At 35.5% G+C, this 21,114-nt stretch overlaps 2 protein-coding genes across 7 annotated transcripts in view; one reads left to right on the top strand and one right to left on the bottom strand.

The window, feature by feature from the left end:
- lmbr1 (limb development membrane protein 1) overlaps positions 1–7,050 on the top strand; it is a 53,925-nt gene extending 46,875 nt beyond the window's left edge. Inside the window, exons 16-17 of one of the 3 annotated variants that reach the window (XM_005166430.6) lie at positions 2,803–2,964; positions 3,678–7,050. In XM_005166430.6, the coding sequence (XP_005166487.1) occupies positions 2,803–2,964; positions 3,678–3,763 (248 nt within the window). In that variant the 3' untranslated portion in view covers positions 3,764–7,050. Of the gene's footprint in view, positions 1–1,787; positions 2,525–2,802; positions 2,965–3,677 lie in introns of those variants that run through there. The other 2 variants (NM_001252604.2, XR_012382440.1) reach the window with 2 other exon arrangements.
- The window catches only part of rnf32 (ring finger protein 32), a 45,949-nt gene that overhangs the window by 11,450 nt on the left and 13,385 nt on the right, over positions 1–21,114 (bottom strand). For 2 of the 4 annotated variants that reach the window (XR_012382526.1, XM_073907146.1), the window contains exons 7-8: positions 20,434–20,604; positions 11,742–11,897 (exon numbers count right to left, since the gene is read on the bottom strand). Coding sequence is in view for 2 of the 4 variants with exons in the window: in XM_073907146.1 (XP_073763247.1) it covers positions 11,742–11,897; positions 20,434–20,604 (327 nt within the window). In the remaining 2 variants the exon portion in view is untranslated. 4 annotated transcript variants of the gene reach the window in all.

Raw genomic sequence — 21,114 nt, forward strand, 5'->3', positions numbered from 1 at the left:
GCACGTCAAACTTTGGATACATATGTCTATTTAAAAACATGACCCTTTTTTACCACTTTCAACTCATGCTTTTCTGATGATGCTTTGGATTTTGAATGGGAAAGAGTGAAGTTGTTTTAAGTTCTCCTCAAGAGTCAGCCTGTTGTGCGTTATGTTTTATTTAGAGGTAGTCCAGAAAAAGGTTGAGTTATAATGGTATTTAAAGAAGTGCCCAAAATCAGGACAACGTGAGGAGGAAAAAGAGAATGTAGGCAGATTGTTCTGTCCTGAAGCACAAAGCTAATTTTCCAGCAATTAAATGTTTGTCATTTATAGTTTGAAAAGGCTAAACGATTGTTAAACAATAATTTGTGTTTATTTTGTAAAAGCTTTTGCAATCTTTATGGGGAAACAGATTTGACTATTTATTACAAACATAAATGATTTCTGTAGTACATAAAAAAATTGAAATAATCTTTTTTCAAGAAAGTAAATCACAAAATGTTTTTCTTACACTGAAAAAAAGTGATGACTTTATATAATGTCAATAATCCTGTCACATTTGAAGTGATCAGTTGACTAAAAAAAGTGAGTGAATCCATTGCCTTAAAATGAAGTAAATAAACTATGTGCTTAACTATTAAATTGAGGTAAGTCAACTTAACAGTTGTTATTTACAACAGCTTTACAGTGTAAAAAATGCCGGTTTCCAACTCAAATCGATTAAGTTAACTTGATCATTTTAACAAATGACAAATAACAACAACAAAAAAAAAGTGGATTGAACATAACAGTTTTGCCCAAAAAACCCTAAACAAGTGTGTTGTTTTAACTCATTTACATAAGTTGTTTGAACAAGCAGTGAAAGTTTTTTTTTTAATATGCAAATAATCACACTTTAACATGGTATTTTTGTAGGTTTGCATCCAAATCTGAAGTGAGAGATAGGAGTTGTGTTCATTTATATCTGGTTGAGTTTTCAGTATGTTTAATTTTTGCAACTTGGCAACACAATACTCAAATTTCAGATTTTTATGCTGCATCTCATTTACATGTGCACATGCCATGTATCATTTAGTTGTATTAAACAGCAGTGGCCACTTGTCAGTTTTATTTCAGTAAAAAAAACATTGGGACAATAAACAAACTTCATTCTAATTGAAAAATGGCAGCAGATAAATGTCAGGCTTTGTTATCGCTGATGTGAGAACAAGATACATTATCATTTTGTATAATCTGATGAAGCTGTACTTCTTTAAGTGCCTTTCAGATTCCAATTTTGATCATGCCTTCATCGTGAATCTTGTTCTTTCACTTTTTTCTTTCCAGTCGTACACCTTTACACTTTCTTCACAATCCTTTTTTATTTATAAAAAATAACAGCAAATGTAAAATTGAAAAGCCTTAAAACAAACAAATGAATGGATGTTTTTGATACACATGTCACATAACACATAAATCCATCCACATATTTTTGGGATATTAAATAAACAAAATTCCTAATATTGTTGTATTTATTTATTTGGTAAATGATTAGTTAACTTATTTGCTATTATTGTTTATGGTTTGCTTTTGGACTATAGCCCCTGGCACATTCTTTGTAAAACTTGCCTCTGATTATGTTTCTGGAAGCACATTGTGCATTTATCCTGATAACTTTAAATAACCATGCCAAAAAAAATCCTAGGGGGAAATCAGTATAAAACATGACTATAAAATGAAATAAATTAACATTCAGGAAGCAACATTACCTTTCTCCAAGATTATTATAAGAAAGGGCATATAATATACATAATATATATATACAGTTGAAGTCAGAATTATTAGCCTTCCTTTGAATTTATTTTATTTTGAATGAAATTTTTATTTTTTTATATTTCCCAAATGATGTTTAACAGAGCAAGGAAATTTTCACAGTATGTCTGATAATATTTTTTCTTCTGGAGAAAGTTTTATTTGTTTTATTTTGGCAAGAATAAAAGCAGTTTTACATTTTTTTAAACACCATTTTAAGGTCAAAATTATTAGCCCCTATAGGCTATATTTTTTATAGTCTACAGAACAAACCACTGTTATACAACAACTTGCCTAATTACTCTAACCTGCATAGTTAACCTAATTAACCTAGTTAAGCCTTTAAATGTCACTTTAAGCCGTATCGAAGTGTCTTGAAAAATATTTAGTCAAATATTATTTACTGTCATCATGGCAAAGATAAAATAAATTAGTTATTAGAGATGAGTTATTAAAATTATTATGTTTAGAAATGTGTTAAAGAAATCTGCTCTCCGTTAAACAGAAATTGGGGGAAAATAAACAGGGGAGCTATATACAGTATGTACTCATATATGAACTTTAAGGCAAATGTTTGAAATACCAAGCAAATATTAATCAGATATAAACCCCTAATGATTAACTTAAATATTCCTAAACAAAATTTGAAATTTAAACATTGAACCCTTCTACTTTCTCATCATGCTGTTATTCATATTTCTGCCTGTATCCCCATGGCAACGTGTAGGATTGCTCTCATCCAAATCATTGGAAAAAAAAAAAAAAAAAAATATATATATATATATATATATATATTTTTTTTTTTTTCAATGATTTGGATGAGAGCAATATATATATATATATATATATATATATATATATATATATATATATATATATATATATATATATATATATATATCGTCAAATTGCACAGTTTTAAATGTATGGTCTGTACTTCTGTGAGGCAGCTTTTTTGTTGAGATGGGAATAGTCATCTTTAAGCTCAAAAACTGACCCTTTTTGTGTGTGCCGTTTTGTATTTTTCAGGAATAACAAGGTTTGATCTCCTGGGTGATTTTGGACGATTTAACTGGCTTGGGAATTTTTACATCGTACTTTCGTACAATCTTCTGTTTGCTGTGGTGACCACATTGTGTCTGGTCCGAAAATTCACATCTGCTGTGCGAGAAGAACTTCTCAAAGCCCTCGGTAATACTCAATTCAATTAGCACTTATTTCTTTCTGCACTGCATGCTCATGCCTTTGTGTGTATTTAACTGATGCAATCCACAGTAGTTAAATCAATGTATACTGATGATGGGGCATATACAGTTGAAGTCAGAATTATTAGCCCCCCTGAATTATTAGCCCCTCTATATATATTTTTTCCACAGTTTCTGTTTAACAGAGAGAAGATTTTTTCAACACATTTCTAAACATAATAGTCTTAATAACTCATTTCTAATAACTGATTTATTGTATCTTTGCCATAATAACAGCACAAAATATTTGACTATTATTCAGCTTAAAGTGCAATTAAAAGGCATAACTAGATTAATTAGGGAAATTAGGGTAATTAGGCAAGTCATTTTATAGCGATGGTTTGTTCTGTAAACAAACTAAAAATATATAGCTTAAGGTAGCTAATATTAACCTTAAAATAGTTTTTAAAAAATTAAAAACTGCATTTATTCTAGATGAAATAAAACAAACAAGAGTTTCTCTAGAAGAAAAAATATTATAGGAAATAATGTGAAAGTTTCCTTCCTCTCTTATACATCATTTGGGAAATATTTGAAGAAGAAAAAAAAGGAGGGCTTATAATTTTGACTTCGACTGTACATTTAAATGCTGTAATTGTGAGGTTTTAAAAGCCAATCTGTAAGCCCAAATGTTTCAAGTTTTTACCTCCTCGCTTTCAGGTCTGGATAAATTGAATCTGTCAACCAGCACGACGGATGCAGAGTCAGGGAAACATGTCGTCAACGGACATCAGAAAACTCTGTGAGGGGAAACGAATCATCCAGATATTCTGAAGCAAACATGTGTATGTGAATACAGTTGGCTTTTTCATTTTGAAATCCAGTCATGAAGCATTAAATATTAAATGGACAATAATTAGAGAAAGAAGTGTTTAGACTCGCTTAGAGTCGCCTGATGTGAATATACCCATCTCCTCATCCAAGCAGTCATATCTCTACTGTATATACCACTGTCCATCATTCATCACTTGACTTTAGTTAGCTTGGAAATACTTTCACATTATGAGGTAAGACAATGTTTTTTCTTACTGACCTGCACACCTAAATGCCTCTAGACTGCACCCTTCAATGGGAACTACTGGTATCATTATTCTTCACAATAAGCATTATCATATATAATTTTCTCTAGTTTGGGAAATATTAAGCTGTTGGCCAAGCTGATCATTTTATGTGCAATGAAGTATGCAGTAGTCTCAATTAGGGCATATAATCTTTCTCCAAAATATTTTTGTTGACATTTTGTGCCCTCTTTAATCAGTATTTACTCGTTATGTGAAACACATTTAGGCCATAAGGGCCTAAAATAATACATAAAAAAAACTGGAGACATCTTTAATAAATGTGATGTCAAAAACCAAACCAAAATTGTAATCTAGAAAAGGGATTTTTTGCAGTGAAACGTGATGTATGTAAACTCAAGTTAAGTTACAAATGTTCAATTGCCAAATTGACCAAATGAGACTCAAAACAAAACATCTTCAAGATAAAATGACCTGTAAATATTTCAAATATTCCGATCCATAGCCATCGAATTTCATGCTTGAATTTCCAAGTGTAAAATACGTTTTATATCTGGAAACTTGTCTGCCATTGAATATGTTTACATTGTTACAATGAAGAGAATTCTTATTTCGAAGTTGGTCAGTTACAAAAACGAGGAAGTATTATGATTTGATTCTCCTCATGCTTTACTGTGACAGTTCAGGTTTGTTGGATGTGACAGAATTAAGTAATGGGACTTGACATGGAAACTCCCCAAACATGTGCCTTACTCACAATATTGGCATATTCTGGGCAGCATTGGGATGTTATTAACCGTAGTGGCGCCTACCTGCCAAATGTCATGGGTAGGCAAGGTTCAAATGCTTAATATGTTATAGTGTTTACTTGAATTGGTTATGGCAGATTGTCATTGTTGTTAATATCACCTCACATGTTTTAAACACATTTAATGGATTGTAGAGTTCTGTAGTGAAATAGTTTAGTAAAGTCCACTTAATATTCGGGAAAAGGTGAGGCACAATCCTGGGATAAGCTTCCTGTTCCTGTTCTTAAATCTGCTGCTACTTCCTCCACAACCTTTTGATACTATGCTACGTGTACTACGCAAACCTGGTTTTTCCCCTCAGTGGGAGAGCAGATAACCAGTAACGTACATCCTTAACCCTTGGTTATTGCTGCAGAGCTTGTTTGCCTTATTTCAGCCTTCAAATATCTAGTCTGTACCTCTAAGGAGATTACTATATCCACAAACATAGATATTTGTATGTTTTCCACTCAAAGTCAGGCTATTGAATTACTGGTGTACGCAGATCAGAGGCTAAATCTGCTTTATGTAGGAACTTGTGTGTCGAGCCACATGGGTTCCAGTTTACACCTATTAAAGCTGAATGTGAAGTCAGCTGTCATTACGCATGTAGAAAGCAGCATGACTCGTTATTAAACGGGTCTCATTCGTCACTAGTAATGTCTCTTTTTACTTTTCATACTTCCAAATATTACATTGTTTAATGTACAATATAGTTTCCAAACATTCCCATCCTGAAGACAACTCCAACACCAAGAAAAAGAAACTTAGAAAACCGTTTAGGTCATTCCTGACATTTCTCTCTCTGAGTTTTAATGTAAAGCTATTTAGGATTCCTCCGTTTGGTCTTTAACTACAGCAAGCCTCATGGTAATGTAAATGATGTATATACAATATATTTGCTCTTTTTATTTTTGTAGGATGTAGATATGAAACAGGCTTTTGAGCCTCGTTCATACTATGTCGTTTTGTCGTCTCTCAGCATTTGTTTATTGTAAAACAACACAAAAACAAACAAAAAAAAAATCACCTGTTGCCTTAAATAGGCTTATTTTGGGGCTTTGTTCTCCTGTTGTCCGCTATTGAGGAGACGAGCTGTGCATGTGATGTGTGAGACGTGCAAATGAGTGAAAGAGTGATTGTTAGTGCGTGTTCCTTTTTATTGACTGATTCACTGTGAATCCCTCGTGTGATTGTCTGTGATATGGCAAACCAAAACGACAGGGCGCATCTTTTAGAATCAACTGGCCAAAGGCAACAGAAAATATCAGGGCACTGATTTGGAATATTAATAGGATTCGCATGAGGGACGCTGAATTAAAAGGTAATTTAAAAATTGACACCTCAGTGGGTTCTGTGGTTCAATCCGATGTGTTATTTGCTGTTTTTATTGTCATGAGTTTAACAAAGTCAAATGTAAAAGAGAAGTTCTTCCTGTTGATTTGCACAGAATATTTTGTATGAGAATGTTTGGGAAATAAGTGTCATGTCAGTCATTTTGTCATTGAAGTAAACTTTTTTGTTTTTAAATGTTGTTTTTTCTGTTTGTGTGTGTATAAGTGTATCGAACTTGTAACGCCAGAAAATTTTGTGTCATTACCTATTTATCAATACTGTCTGTGGACGAAATGAAAAGATGCTAGTGTTTGGCTTTAATCAAATCGGGGTTTTTTTTGTTGTCGTTTTTTTGAGGGATGTTGCAGGGCCAGGCTTCACACCTGGTTCTTCTTTATGCAGCATGGGGACTGGAGTGTCAGTTGGTGTTTTGGGGTTACTCAAAATAGAGGCATTTGCGCTGATGTTCTAGAATTAACTGTGAAAGAAAAAGAAGCCTAGTCATTCCACGTTCTGTTTTCTGCTTCAGGGGTTCATCTCTCTTTGACTTGGTGTGCACGACACCAAGAAGAGCTGTTTTTAGAAGATCTACAGAAATGTACTTTCAGTTCTTCTGTCTGTTTATCGGTGACGAACTAAAGTTGTCTGTCCAGACACCAAAACAGTGTCTGTTCATCCGCTTCTCTTCTTCAGCTCTAAGAGAAAGCTTAATTCTGTGTCCAGTGTGTTGTCTGTTTGATTCTTCTACATGTGTGAATGTACTTTCAGAATGTTCTCTCTTCCATTTGTAGTATACTTGCATATGTTTTGTGAAGAAAAACAGTTCAGATTCTCTTTTGTTTATTTTGTAATTCACTTCAGTTTACAATAAAGTTTGTGACTTTTGACAGATTTCTTTGTGACTGTATCATGTCTTCTTTTCAGAGTCATGCTTTTAAAAAATATTTCAGCTAGTGTTTATTAGTATTTAGGGATGCCACGGTTCTCAATATAATATTGAACCGTACGGTACGACCTCCATAGTACAATACGCGCTTGTGAATTGCGGTTTTCTCGGTTTTGCATTTAAATAATTTACGTGCGTTTCATATCTCCCCGAATTGACTGTGTGTGCCTCTAAATCCATGAGCTGAGGTGAGGAAACTCCTCCCCGCGAGTAAATATCCAATCACTATGCTCTAAAGTTAGGGGGCGCTTGACCATCATTCTTCACTTTAACAGTGGAGTGAAGCGGCGGTGAAGTGAGGCTGAGGCAACAGTACAAGGAAGCGCCGGCGAAGTGAGGCAACAGTACGAGAAAGCACCGGCGTCTTTCAAATCTGCAGTGTGAGGACATTTTTTGGTTTTGCTGGTAAGCATAATGCCAATAAAAGAAAAAACGGTGAACAAAAAATAACTGTGTGTAAGCATTGTATTACATCGTGACTGCACATCTGTCGCACCATCACCCAGCAATATCACTGTCTGAAGTTAATAAGAAGGTAATAAAGTCCTCCAAAAGGCAGTGTGGGTGTTTATTGCTAAAGATTTCCAGCCGTTTTCGGTGATTGGAGATGTGGGCTTTTGTCATTTTATAAAAGCACTCAATCCGCATTTTAGACTACAGTCTCACATTTTTTCAGCAAAGAGATGATTAAGATGGTTTACTTATGTTTACTTAAGTACAAATATGTTTATTTGAAATGGCCAATTAATCTTTATTAAAAGGATTTTATGTGTTCGCCAGTTTGTACATGGGCTACTAGCAGCTGAGATTTCAGTTAATTTTTTTATACAATACACTAGGAACTAGTGTACTTTTCTTGGCTTTTAAGTAAAACAGAGTGAGTATTGAAATAAATCATTGTTATTTTTTTCTCCTTAACCTCTAACTGTTCCTATTGACTATAGAATTTATTAAAAATCACACGTGACTCCATGAGAACCGAACCAAAAACCGTGTTAAAAAAAAAACGAGGTATGTATTGAACCGTGGGCTAACTGTATTGTTGCATCCCTAGTATTTACCCTTTATTTTTCAGACTACAAAAGGTGAAAATGAGTAGATAAACCAGCTTTACATTATTTAAAAAACACAGAAGGCTACCCTGCAACTTGTATTGTATTTTTCAGGTTTTGTGTGTTGGTATGATGGGGCTTGATGGAAAAACTAAGCAAAAAGTAGTGGCAGATTTGCAAACGGCAAACTGTGAAGACACTAGGGAGTGTAATGTTATATGTATTCGCCGCGAACCGCACGGTGGTCATGGTTTAGTTTATGTGCTACATCAGGGGTGTCCACGCACGGTCTTGGAGAGCCAGTGACCTGCAAAGTTTTGTTTCAGCCCCATTCAGACACACTTGGGCTAGCTAATTAAGCTCTTACAAGGCAGTCTAGAAACTTCTTTCCAGGTGTGTTTGAAGCAAGTTGGAGCTAAAATCTGCAGGACACTGGCCCTCCAGGACCGAGTTTGCACACCCCTGTGATCCATAGTCAAATACACACAGGCCAGATGTGCCAATCACTGGAGAAAGACCACAGCAGTGCAACAACTTTAGAAACCATTCACAAGGAATGTGTCTTCGCATCTGACAGCGCAAGTTAAAAAAAACTACTATGTGTATAGAATACACAAGACTAGTCTCTAGTATAGTTTTGAATAGGAAAAAGTTTAACAGTCAATATGGTAAATAAAGCCCCGCCTAGTAGTACAAGATCCAATCATCAGAGGCTACAGACTGACTTTTCTCTGGGCTCAGACCAGACATGTGCTTTTAAGAAAGTTTAGTGGTCAACAAACGCACTGGAATCTCAGCGAATACTTGCTTCACAGACATGAGAAATATGTTCAGATAAAGTTTGAAATCTGTGCTTTTAAATGAACCAAGTGCACTTGAAAACAAAAGGTTTCTGGGTTTGTAATCTATATGAAATGAACATGAGGTAGAGTCAAATGCACATCACATGACCGCAACTACTCAAACACACACAAACTTGTAAACAAAGAGTAACTTTCATTTCTGGAGGAGATTCCCTATCGAGATCAAGTTATGGATTATTTCACAAGACCAGCGCAATCTGACGAAGCATTATCCAGAGGATGATAATGTGTAGAACGGCCATAAATGAGGTTGATGTCATGGTCTTTTTTCTTTCGTGTGCGCATGCGCATTAGCTTGGGCACCCTGAAAAAATGCTGATTTTGTTTGATTTGGACATCTGAAACTAAACGTATGAGAGCTGTTAATGTTATTGGTGGTTCTAAATATGTAATACTGTAAACAGAGGTTTGCAGCATTTGCCCTGCCTATGAGTTCTTCCAATAGGTCGACTAATTTGTAAATGACATTAATGTGCAGCACTACATGAAAAATTGAAATGTCTTCATCGTGAAACAGCATCATAAAAATGAGGCGCTTAAGTAGGAGACACTAAAAAAGATGCAAGTGCTGTCAGTCAAGCATGTCTGTCAACCGCATTCACATACAAAGACCAATATAAGATTCTGTCTCATCTCATGTGCACATTAGCCAGTCCCTCTTTATACACACACACACACTGATGTAAAGGGATATTTTTATAAGAGATTCCAATTTTAAAGCTTACTGAATCTAAAATTTAGTATACAATTATTGTTTTTCTGTTGATTTAGGAGAGGTTTGGGCTCAACCTTTGTGTTAAGTTAAAACCAGGTTTAATACACTGACTCAAATAAAACACTTCACCCTGTTCTAAATCAAGAGAAAAAAAATCAAATAGGAATATGTTGCTTTTTTCCTGTTGTATCAAACCATGACCCCTAAACCCTATGTATAGACCCGTCTGTGTACTGTTACACCATTAGAAATAAAAGGGAAGTTACTGAAACAGCACAGGAGCCGGTAAAAATGCTCATTTTAGAAGAAAATTTCAGACTGCGGATCTGAAGTCTTCATTTGTAGGAGTTTCATTTTTAACACAAAGTTTATTGGATGAGAGTATAAAAATGATCATACATTGTGAGTTACTAAGGTTTCCTGTAGTCTCTAACTTACTGGCAGTTGTGCTAAAAGTTGAATACGTTATCATTAGTACAGTACTTTATCATCATAAGCTCTGCTTGTGTGAAACCTGAATAATGTTGCTTTATTTTTTGCATTGAACATTATAAAAATGAGCAGCTGTGCTTTAATTACCACATTGACAGTAATCGCAAACCTCAACTTTCACATCTGAACTATCATGGCACTGTGCTCTAGAATTAATTTGATTAACTAATTAGATGAACTTTGTCTAGTAAAGCTGCATCCTAAATATAATAGTTAATGAAAATCCTAACCTTGATTGTATGACTTGCACAATTGAGTACACAAGCAGGCAAGTGTACTACTTTGGAAAATCATGAGAAACAATCCCTAGAAATCTCCAACAAGTACTGAAGAGTTCACAAAAAATATTCATCCACTTCTTCCTCTGTTAAATATATGAAACATAATATATATAATATATATACTATAATATATATAATATGTAATATATACATAATATATATACTATACCTGATGAAAGGACTCTATATATTTTCATAAACATGCTGTTTGATTTTTAGTACATGTTATCTTTTCATCATCAATTCATAACTTTTTGATTAAATGGCAAATTTGTATGAATTTGTGCAATCTCATTCATACATTTTAGAAGGGTTTATCATTCCCTCAATAATGCTTGGGTTTGGGGGAAGTTTCAGGAGTCTCCCGCAAATGCACAGAGACTCCTGGATGCCCGCAAACGAGTGATAATCTCCCGGAAATTGCGCGTGTCTCCCTCCAGGTCCTCAAGTATGTTGCGCACCCTTCTCAACCCCTCCCCAGTCCCCACCGCATCCCTCCTCGCTCTTCAGACACGTCGCGCGCACCTTGTCAAACACCACCAAACCACCACCTCCCCTGACAACTGAGCGGGACTCTGCAAAATTAACCGTGGAACTCTGACCAATGTGAGGAGAGTTTACTCGCACGTGACTTATTTTAGCTCTTTTGGTCTGTTTAGAAATTTTGCCTTGTGAAAGCGAACCGCACCAAGAGCAACAATGTAACAATTGTAATCTCTGTTTCAGAACAACTGAATCAATTCACATGTGTGAAAGAACCCTGAGGGGGTACTGTCTGTGAAATAGTTTGGCAGAGCGATTGGACCCCCCCGATTCAACCTACATGTAGGAGTGAAGAGGGTTATAGGATTGTGAATGGGAAGCGAGGAAATGGAGGGAAGGAGGGTGGGTTCAAAGAACGAGAAGAACAGTGGATGGAACAGAGGGATGGTCTTCCTTAAAAAAGTTTAAAGGAGTAGGTGATTGGTTAAGGAGACAAAGTGAGGCGTGGTTCCCCGCTGAACCTTTATTAACAAATTAACCCCATTTAAATGGACATTCCTTTTGTGGTTTGAAAAAGAAAGGAGGGTGGTATTAAAACAACACCAGGCTCAGTAAATGACAACTTACTTAATTGTTGTCTAAAATATTCTTTTAGTTCATCTCATTTAAGAAATGTACTGGAGCATCAGGGTTGCAGGCAACAAGCATTTTGTGATAGTGTGAGCGGCAGAGAGGACATGTAGGTTTCACCTCCTGGCAGAAAAGCTCAAAGGCCTGCAGACATACTTCATGGAAGAGATGCGAACAAGACAATAAGAGGATGTTTCGGTTTTCCTTAGACGAGCCCTTGTGTGAGGTCAAATGGTTCAGGCAGATTGGACAGTCCTGGACACCTCGCTGGACAGCCTGAGAGGAAACAACAATATTTAAATTTAGTCATTTTAGTACCATGAGTTAGCTTAGTAAACATATGGAAAATCAGCATGTAACAAGTACAGGGAAGCAAACAGTAATGCCGCCTGCCAGTACCCTCAATCAATGATTTACGTGAGTGAGGATCATAATAATGCTTAATATGCATATCTGCCTGTCTGGTTGCTTTCATTGAGGTGCTAAAACGTCATATATATCTTACAGTGCCCGTTTGCAAATTTTACCCAATGCTATTAAGATCAATCATTAATTGTGCACTGCTCATAAAATGCTCAGTCAGGCAGATGCGCAGTTCTTGACTTTAAGAGATTATAAGCGTTCAGAAAGCACTGTGATTTATGGCGGTGACACTGACACTGACACCAGCAATTACTACTTGCAGCTCAAGCAGACGCCGTTCACATACAAAAAGGACCAAAACCACTGCTGTGCATCATGTGTTTTACATTTAAGAACTTTAGATACAGAAGTACATCACAACAAATAATAACCTGGATAAAGATGGTGGAAAAATAATCATAAATAAAAAATAATATGAAAAAAACTTTTGATAAAATGGTAAATGTTACAGGTTGCCAGCACCAGGTGTAACAGGCAAGCCTTTGATATAGTCAAGAAAGGGATTCCAAGTCTTCTAAAAGGAATCTAGTGAGTCAGAGAGTAAGCATCTTAGCTTTTCAATTCTGATACAGTAAAAAATGTCCTTTTGTCATTTGTAGTGGTGGCGGGGGTGGGTGGGGTGTTTACACTTTAGAAGTAAGCACATCTGACTAAAATTGTGGTAAAAGCAAAAACCTTGCTGTCACAGACTGTCAAATCAGGTCCAAGGGATACTCCAAAGGCTAGCAAAGTATTAAAAACACATGACCAAAAGGTGATCGTGTGTTTTATTTATTTATTTCATTTCTGCTGATGGAACATTCAAAATGACAGTCACATTTGAGATTAATCTACCAGTAACACTTTAATTTAAGTCTTAATTCATGCTTTTAACTACTGCCTTATAACCAAGGCCAGACAGAATGCAGACATTTTTGGCTATTTCTGTGGAGAATTTTGGTAAAAACCTGTGGATTTCTGTGGAATTATTTTGGGAGTATCATAACTAAAACCTTAATATGTGAAATAAAAAGTAATATCTTTTTCACTTTTATTTAATGTTTTAAATGCAAATCCAGTTAGATTCACTTTATTTGTTAAACAAAGCAAGTCTCTCATAGAATATCTCTACTAAAAGACAGAAAATATTACTGTACAAACTGCATTATACATAAATCAGATGAACATTTTCATTTTAGTCAATAATATTACTGTAATTAATTTAAAAACTGAATAAATATAGATTTACACACTTTTACTCAAGTAAATAAACAGAATTAATGATGTGCTAATAATCTGCAGAAATCTGCGGAATTCTGAGGGCCTACTTATTACCTGCCTAAAATGAAGATATCAACTGTTCATTGGAAGTTATAAACTATTATCTAAATCTAATCCCTAAACCTAAACCCAACTTCTAACTTATTAAGTATTAATAAACAGCCAATTAGTAGTTTACTAAGCTAGCAGGGTTAGTTAAAGGTGCAGTAGGTGATCTGCCAAAATGCTATTTGTTAGCATAATATCTTTGAAAACACAATCCCTTTCCTGCCGTCCAAAGCCATGGCTTCTGATATCACGAACGAGCACATTAGAGATGACACTAGACAACCCACTAGATCATGTCATTCACCAGTCAGAAAACTTTAGTACTTAATAATCCTACAATTCCCAATGAAAACTGTATTATATCTAGCACATTTTCAGTGTAGCAAGCAAAACTTGTCATAATGTGCAATATTTCATGCATGCAAGGATCGCTGCTTTTACTCTCTCACACACTTTGTCCTTAAGCGACTGCTGTGTGTTTAGTACTGTGCTGAATGCTAGATACTCCCAATTTAATTAGAACAAATACTGTATGTGTACAATTGGGCAATATGTAAAAAAATTACAAATATTTATCAAAATAAGTCTCTTAGACTTACTATTAAAACTTCGTAAACATTCTGTAAATTGCAATATTTGTGAAATATTATTTCACAATATAAATAATTTCAGGTGTAAAAAGGAATTTATATTATTACAATGTCATTTTTTTACCTATTTCTCTGATTTAAAGCCAAAATTTTCACTACATTACTCAAGTCTTTAGTGTCACATTTTTTTCAAAAAACATTTTAATTTTGCTGATTTGAGGCTTAGTTATTAGCAGTTAATAAGAGGTTAAGATTAAACCTAATGATTTAAATGTTTTGCTGTCAACTCTTTTAAAAAATGAATGTATTTTACAGTCACTCCATGATCTTTGCTATTTACATATATTTTCCAACTATTAAAATTAAAAATTCATTTGTTTAATTTTATTAGCAATCATTTTATATATCTTCATATATATACATATATCCACTTCAGATTTAAATATGGGGATATATAGAGACGAGAGTTTAAAAAAATTAGATGAATTATTAGAGAAAAATACATATACTGTGCTCAGCATAAATAAGTACAACCCCCTTTAAAAATGAATATTTGATCTATTTCTCACTCAATATAGACAAAAAAATACAGTGCATTTAAACAATTTAACAGTTATATTCATTAAAACAAGACATTGTTCACCTTATCAAGTATCTTTAGGTATCGACATATTACATTTTATTCAAACGAAATATTGCTAAAATAAAAATTTAGATCAAAATAGAAAATATCAACTATATATATATATATATATATATATATATATATATATATATATATATATATATATATATATATATATTTTTTTTTTTTTTTTTTTTTTTTTTTTTTTTGATGATGATGATGAAACAGAGATTTAATAGCTCAATTGGTAAGGGAATAAAAATTATAATTATAAATGATCATATAGGTGAATATTAAATAAACTTGATTAAATAAAATGATTAGAAAAAAATGTATCTATCATATTGGGTAAGTGGGATAATTTTCACGATAAATTCATTAGTAGCATAAATGCCAACTGGTCACATTTAAGACAAAGTAAACTACTTAATTTGTTTATATGCATCCTAATATGTTTCTGTTAATTCTCTGAATGAAAGTAATGGGATTTCCCAGATTAGTGGGCAACAGGACGTTTTTCAACTCATTACTTGATCGAGTCACATCAGGTTTTATCCATTTTAACATCATTGATTCTGTGATCGATCCCATGGTCTATTAAGAAATACCACGAATGTGCACTTATCCTGGCTATCTACATCAGGCTTGACATAGCGGCTGGATTAGCAAACGTGCAACGGACTAAGCCAGAAGGACCTGATTAAACAAGGTCAAGCTGCGCTTTTTCTTTTATCATGGCCTTTTTATTCCACTTTTGTGCAATACACCTCAGGTCCTCTATTAATAGTGATTCTTATAATCGTTGTATTTGCTGGTCGAAATATTTGTTTTTATTTTTTTTAATTCCTCTCAGTTCTATGTGTCCATGTTGAATATAGAAGTATTTAAAAAGGTGCTTACCCCAAGGTTTTACATGGTAATGTTTGACAGTTTCCAAAAATATACTGAGCAGCACAACTGTTTTCAATTTTCACAATAATAAGATGGTTTTGAGAAAGTCAGCGTATCGAAACATTGGGCTAATGATGTTAAAGTCCTGCTTTTAATAATAGAAATAAATGTAAAATATGTTAAACCAGAAAAAAGTTTTTTTATTCTAATAATATTTCATAATTTTAATGTGTTGAAAAGTTTTGATCAAATTAATTCAGCTTTAGTTTGCAGAAAAAAGCTTATTTTAAAACCATAAACAAATGTAATTATTCCACGGTTAATACCAGTACTGAACATACACACACTCACACATAGCATTAAGCAAAATTAAAATGAGATCGATTTTCCTGCCAACGAGCTTCATTTCAGTAACACATTTTAGTTTTAGTTTCAATTACGATAAGCCTGGCTCTGTACGAGTGTTTTCCTGTCTCATTATCAGAAGAAAATGATTAGCGGATTTATGACCTCTGTGAGCAGCTTATATCTCCATTGAAGTTCAGTTGAGTCTAACAGAAGGTAGGTGTGCAGCCATAATCATTAACCGACTGTCAGCTTCCTTTATTCAGCAAAGGCCAATCGCTTCGCACGAGAGAGCGTTTCATAATTGTTCGCCGTGTTTGTCTGGGTGGGAACGGGTTGGTTCTGACTTGAACTCTGCAAACTCTAGGTTTGAGCGTCTCCAGTTATCTGCCCGACCTCTCATCCGCAAGATAAAAAATGAGCGTTTCCTTTTTTTAGTGGATGGCTGCCATTGGCTGCATCAACACAATAACAATGAGGCCCACTGAAATGCCAAATCTTTTCTTCAGCTTGCATGTAATGAAAGGCTAGGCGTGCATTATCTGCACAGCTTGTGTTTTTTAGTAAACACGGTGGATTATTTCCAGTCATTCATTAGCAAGGTAAACAATCATCTGCTGAAGGGTTTGATACTGTTGAATTGGAACATCTGTGCCGCCGGTGCTGCTCTGGGACGGGTGGTGACACGTTGGGCCAAGGGCAGGATCGAGGAGCGACTGCAGAGAGGGATTAGAGGCATTGATGAGCTGCTCTTTTGTAAAAGCGCACTGGTATTTCAGTCTCCGTCTGCGTGTGTAGGTGAAGGAGCAGCAGCATTTTACAGCCTAATGTCAAGGTAATAATTGCAAGTGAAATGTATTTCCATCACGTTGTCTGAACCGCTGATTGGTAATTTAACAACAAAAGAACTGGAAATACACTATCACTGGAAAAAAAAAAACTGATTAGTCACATAATTATTAGAAAAATAATGCACAACTGAGGTGGTCAAAATGAGTTATTTTGTAATAATTTAATAGAGCAGAGTCAGTTATTCTGCTTATACCATACCTAAAGACATTGTTCGGATGTATTCCAATACATTCTCAAATCACTGCTGTGTAGGACTATTTCATCCACAGACTTTAGATTTGATTTGGCTGCTGTCGGCCGTGTAAATTCAATAGAACTGAAATCATTCTGCATAGTGATATATAGCCAGCAGTTTGCTCTCAGCAAATCATATGGTCGCCCACTGAAGCTAAGCAGGCCTGTGCCTGGTCAGTACCTGGATGGGAGACCACATGGGAAAGCTAGGTTGCTACTGGAAGGGGTGTTAGTGAGACAAGCAGGGGGCACTCAACCTGTGGTCAGTTTGGGTCTTAACACCCCAGTATATTGATGAGGACTCTATACTGCTCAGTGAATGCCTGTTTCGCATAAAGCCTAGTTCACACTACAGGATTTTAAACATCAGCAGATCGTTGTGCCGTTCACACTACATGACTTGACTTTGTTTCTTTTAATCTCTGTAGTGTTCACACTACGCAACACTCTGTAAATGATCCACAAAAGGGGGGTCACACACTACATGATCTGACAACAACTCATTCCCCAATAGCTCATTCAAGCTACCAAACCACAGCCAATGAAATTTTGAGGGAGGAGTCGTCAGAAAAAGCTGAACACTATTGGCTGCTTGTGTGCTTATGACATCTCTGACAGCATTTCAAGCTTTGGAGAAAGCATTTAAAAACATCGTCAAATCAGCTGATTTATCAGCGGATTAATCACTCATCTGCAAGGTTCGAGTGGATAGATACACAGAGAGTTTTAAAGTTTTGTAATTTTATAACTCTTTGAAATAAAACTAACATATATATATATACCCTGCCGTTTTCTAACTATCAGTGTATTTCTTTCTGACATTGTTATTTTTTTTATTACAAAACAGTAAAGAACTGAGCATTTCTGCCTTAAATTACCATATTGGTCAAAATGACTGCATGCATGTCTGATACTTTTCGCTGTGACTTTAAGGGCCCTATCATACACCAAGCGCAGTGTGGCGCAAGGCGTGACGCATTAGTCTTTTGGTAGTTTAGCTTGGCGCAAGAGTCGTTTTGAGGCGTTGCGCTACGCTGTTTAAATAGCAAATGCATTAGCGCTCATTTAGCGCCCATAGGCGTTCTGGTCTAAAAAGGAAGGCGTTCTGAGGCGGACCGCTGGCGCGTTGCTATTTTAAGAAACTATAATAGATTTTTCATTAGACCAAAACTAACCCGGTCTAAACTCCGGCATAGAGTTGCGCCTCGCTTACGCACTGCTTAATACGCACAAGAGAGCAATAGGCAAATATCTTTACATATGAAAAAAATGTAAATATTAATATAGATATAGGATATAAATATAAAGGATTAAAATATTACAAAACATATTATTTTCTAGCCTACATAAATATGAAAAATCACTGCTTTTATGTCTTCATCTCGGGAGGCTTTTTCAGTTCATTCATAACAATTTGCTTTTGTATAATGTTAGTATTATTAGCAGTATTATTTATTATATCCATATTTAAATTTGTTTTATTAAAAACAAGCTTAGATTTGCCCACCTGTCAGGTTTTGGACCATATGGGGCAAAGCATGTGTTTTAGGATATAACTCAGTTTTTTGAGCACATTTTGTTATTATTATTTAATTATTTATTTGCTGGAAATTAGAACTGAATTTAGAAATAGTTTTGAAAGGAATATTTGCGCTTAACAAACAAAAGTATTTATTTATAGACTAATTTATAGACTAATTGATGTGCGTAAAGGTTTCCCTATCCAAGAGCGAAAGTGAAAGTGATCCATTATCTCTCATTCTCACGCAGTAGATGCTCTGTTTAACAGTTTTCTGTTAAAAAAAACTGTTAACTGTTTGCTTGTAAAATGCACATTTTTTCCACTTAGACTTACTTTGCGTCCTGTAAATAGTGAATGCGCTCTTGGCGCGACGCAGCTGGCTCTTAAAGGGAATGGGAGATGAGACTGTAATTGGTTTATTCTTAAATCACACCTATAACTCATTAAGAAAATAAACTCAACCCTTTTAGACCATGCGCCGAAGCGCAAGGCAGATTTCCCGTCCTTAAATTAGCAAAAACGCGTCCTGACACACCCTGAAAGCATTTGCGCCCTGTGTTTTGCGCTTTGCGCATGGACCGTCAAAATAGAGCCCTAAATATGTGTGCATTTTCTTGCCTAGCAACTTCCTGCTAACATAAATAAAACTTTCTGATGGCAAAAACATCAATTTACTTCAGATATCTTTCAAAACAGCATATTCTGTGCTGTTAAAAAGCTCCTGTTTAAAAGTGAAAATGAAAGCCAAGACCTTTAAGTGTTTTAGTATCTTAACTACATATTTATAGGCTGTATTACCAAAAAGATTATATTTTTAGGGTAATGGTGTCATTAAATATGATGCCAGACATTCAAAGTTTAATTTTAATATCTCAATAATAGTTTTAAATGTAAATTCAAAAGTTTTATATGAGAACGGTCAGAATAAGCAGTATGGTAATTCTAATAGTTACAGAATTCTAGTTCCACTGTTAATATAGCCTATTCTCATGTCTGTGTTAACACAGAATGAAGCGAGTGCACCAATGCCCATTCTGACCAATCACAGATGTTTCTGCTGAGCTCCTGAACACACAGGCATTCAGCTCATGCTGATATGCTCTCTCATTGGCTGTAGCTCGTCACTACATCTGACCACACGTGGGGTTGAGTCGGCCGACTGCTCTGGAATATTTAGCATGCTAAATGTTGGATTTCCGTCTGCGAGGTGTCGGCGACGCGTCAGCGAGTCTCCTTAATGCGTTGTTTAGTAGTTCACACATAAAGAGCGGCGAGCGCCGAGCACCCACAGATTTCTTCCCGATCACAGCCCGATCTGTCGGCAAGCTCGTTTACTTCCAAATCGGGCTCAAATCAGGCTTAAAATCCTCTAGTGTGAACTAGGCATAAGGCGTTAAACCGAGCTCCTGACTCTCTGTGGTCGTTAGAAACCCGCCTACGAAATAGAGTAGGGGTTTAACTCCAGCATCCTGGCCAAATTTGCCCATCATGGCCTCATAACCATCCCCATATTATAATTGGCTTCATCACTCTGTTTCCTCTCCACCATTCAGCTGGTGTGCGGTTATGGCTGCTGTCACATAATCCAGTGGTCCACTAGTGGTGGATGAGGAGATTCCCCCCCAAAATTATTTTGAAAGCACTTCAAGTGTCCAGAAAAGTGCTATATAAATGTGAGAAATTATTATTATTATGATATGGAACTGTAAACAGTTAAGACCTTACTGGTTTACCAGTAAGACCCTACTTTAGCTGTGCCTTTATCTAGAAAGAATTGAATTTGTCCATCAGCCAATCAGAATCAAGCATTCAACAGCCCTATAGTTTAAGTTGGTTTAATGTTCACAACTTCTTGGCAACCGCAGCTCCATCTAACTGTTTTCACATTAACTTTGTTTTCTGCAAAAAAAATTAATCTCAAGAAATTGTTAAACAAACTTTTTATGACATTTGACTCTTTTATGAGTAATTTTGTTTCTGTATCGAAATGATGGAAAATAGCTCTTGTAGCAAATAGCAAACCTTTTTTTGAGCTTGCAGCCAGTCCTCATCCTCCATTCTTATCCTCGTGTACTTGTTGTTGAAGTGGCGCAGGATATCATGGCTCGTGGCCACCGAGCGGTCGATATCGTTCAGAAACTCTTCCACGTCTGTGCTGCATGACTGCACCAAGCTTTCGTTCATCTCCTGAAACTGATTAAGAAAATAAATGACATGAAAATGAGTTTCGCTCAGACATGACAAGGCAAACTAATGTTCCATCGCAATATAAATCAATTCTGAATCTCGCGCCGACGATGAAAGGCAGCTAACAGCCAGATCAATAGCAGCATGAATGGATGTATGAAGGAAACTTTTTGGACAATGCCAAAAATTGACCTGCATGATTAAGCATGCACAGGTACACACACACACACAAACCTGTGGCGTCTGTTGCACCGAATGACATCAGTGGTTTCTTTATAGCTGTATTTGATCAGTAATTAAACAGACGTTAAGCGTTTCACAGAGTTCAAACGTGGTAGACCTTCCTAAAGAAGGACAAACAATACTTGGCAATGTGAACTCTGCCTCCTCACAAAATAGAGGGCAGGTACAATCAATCTTAATGTCACCAATTTAACTTTCTAATATGTTGACTTAGTGAGGTGCCTGAGGGGGGGAAAGAGTGACTAGTTGATTGAAAACTTATCTTAGACTAAA

The sequence above is a fragment of the Danio rerio genome, chromosome 7 (assembly GCF_049306965.1).
Source record: "Danio rerio strain Tuebingen ecotype United States chromosome 7, GRCz12tu, whole genome shotgun sequence".
NCBI classification, from domain to species: Eukaryota; Metazoa; Chordata; class Actinopteri; order Cypriniformes; family Danionidae; genus Danio; species Danio rerio.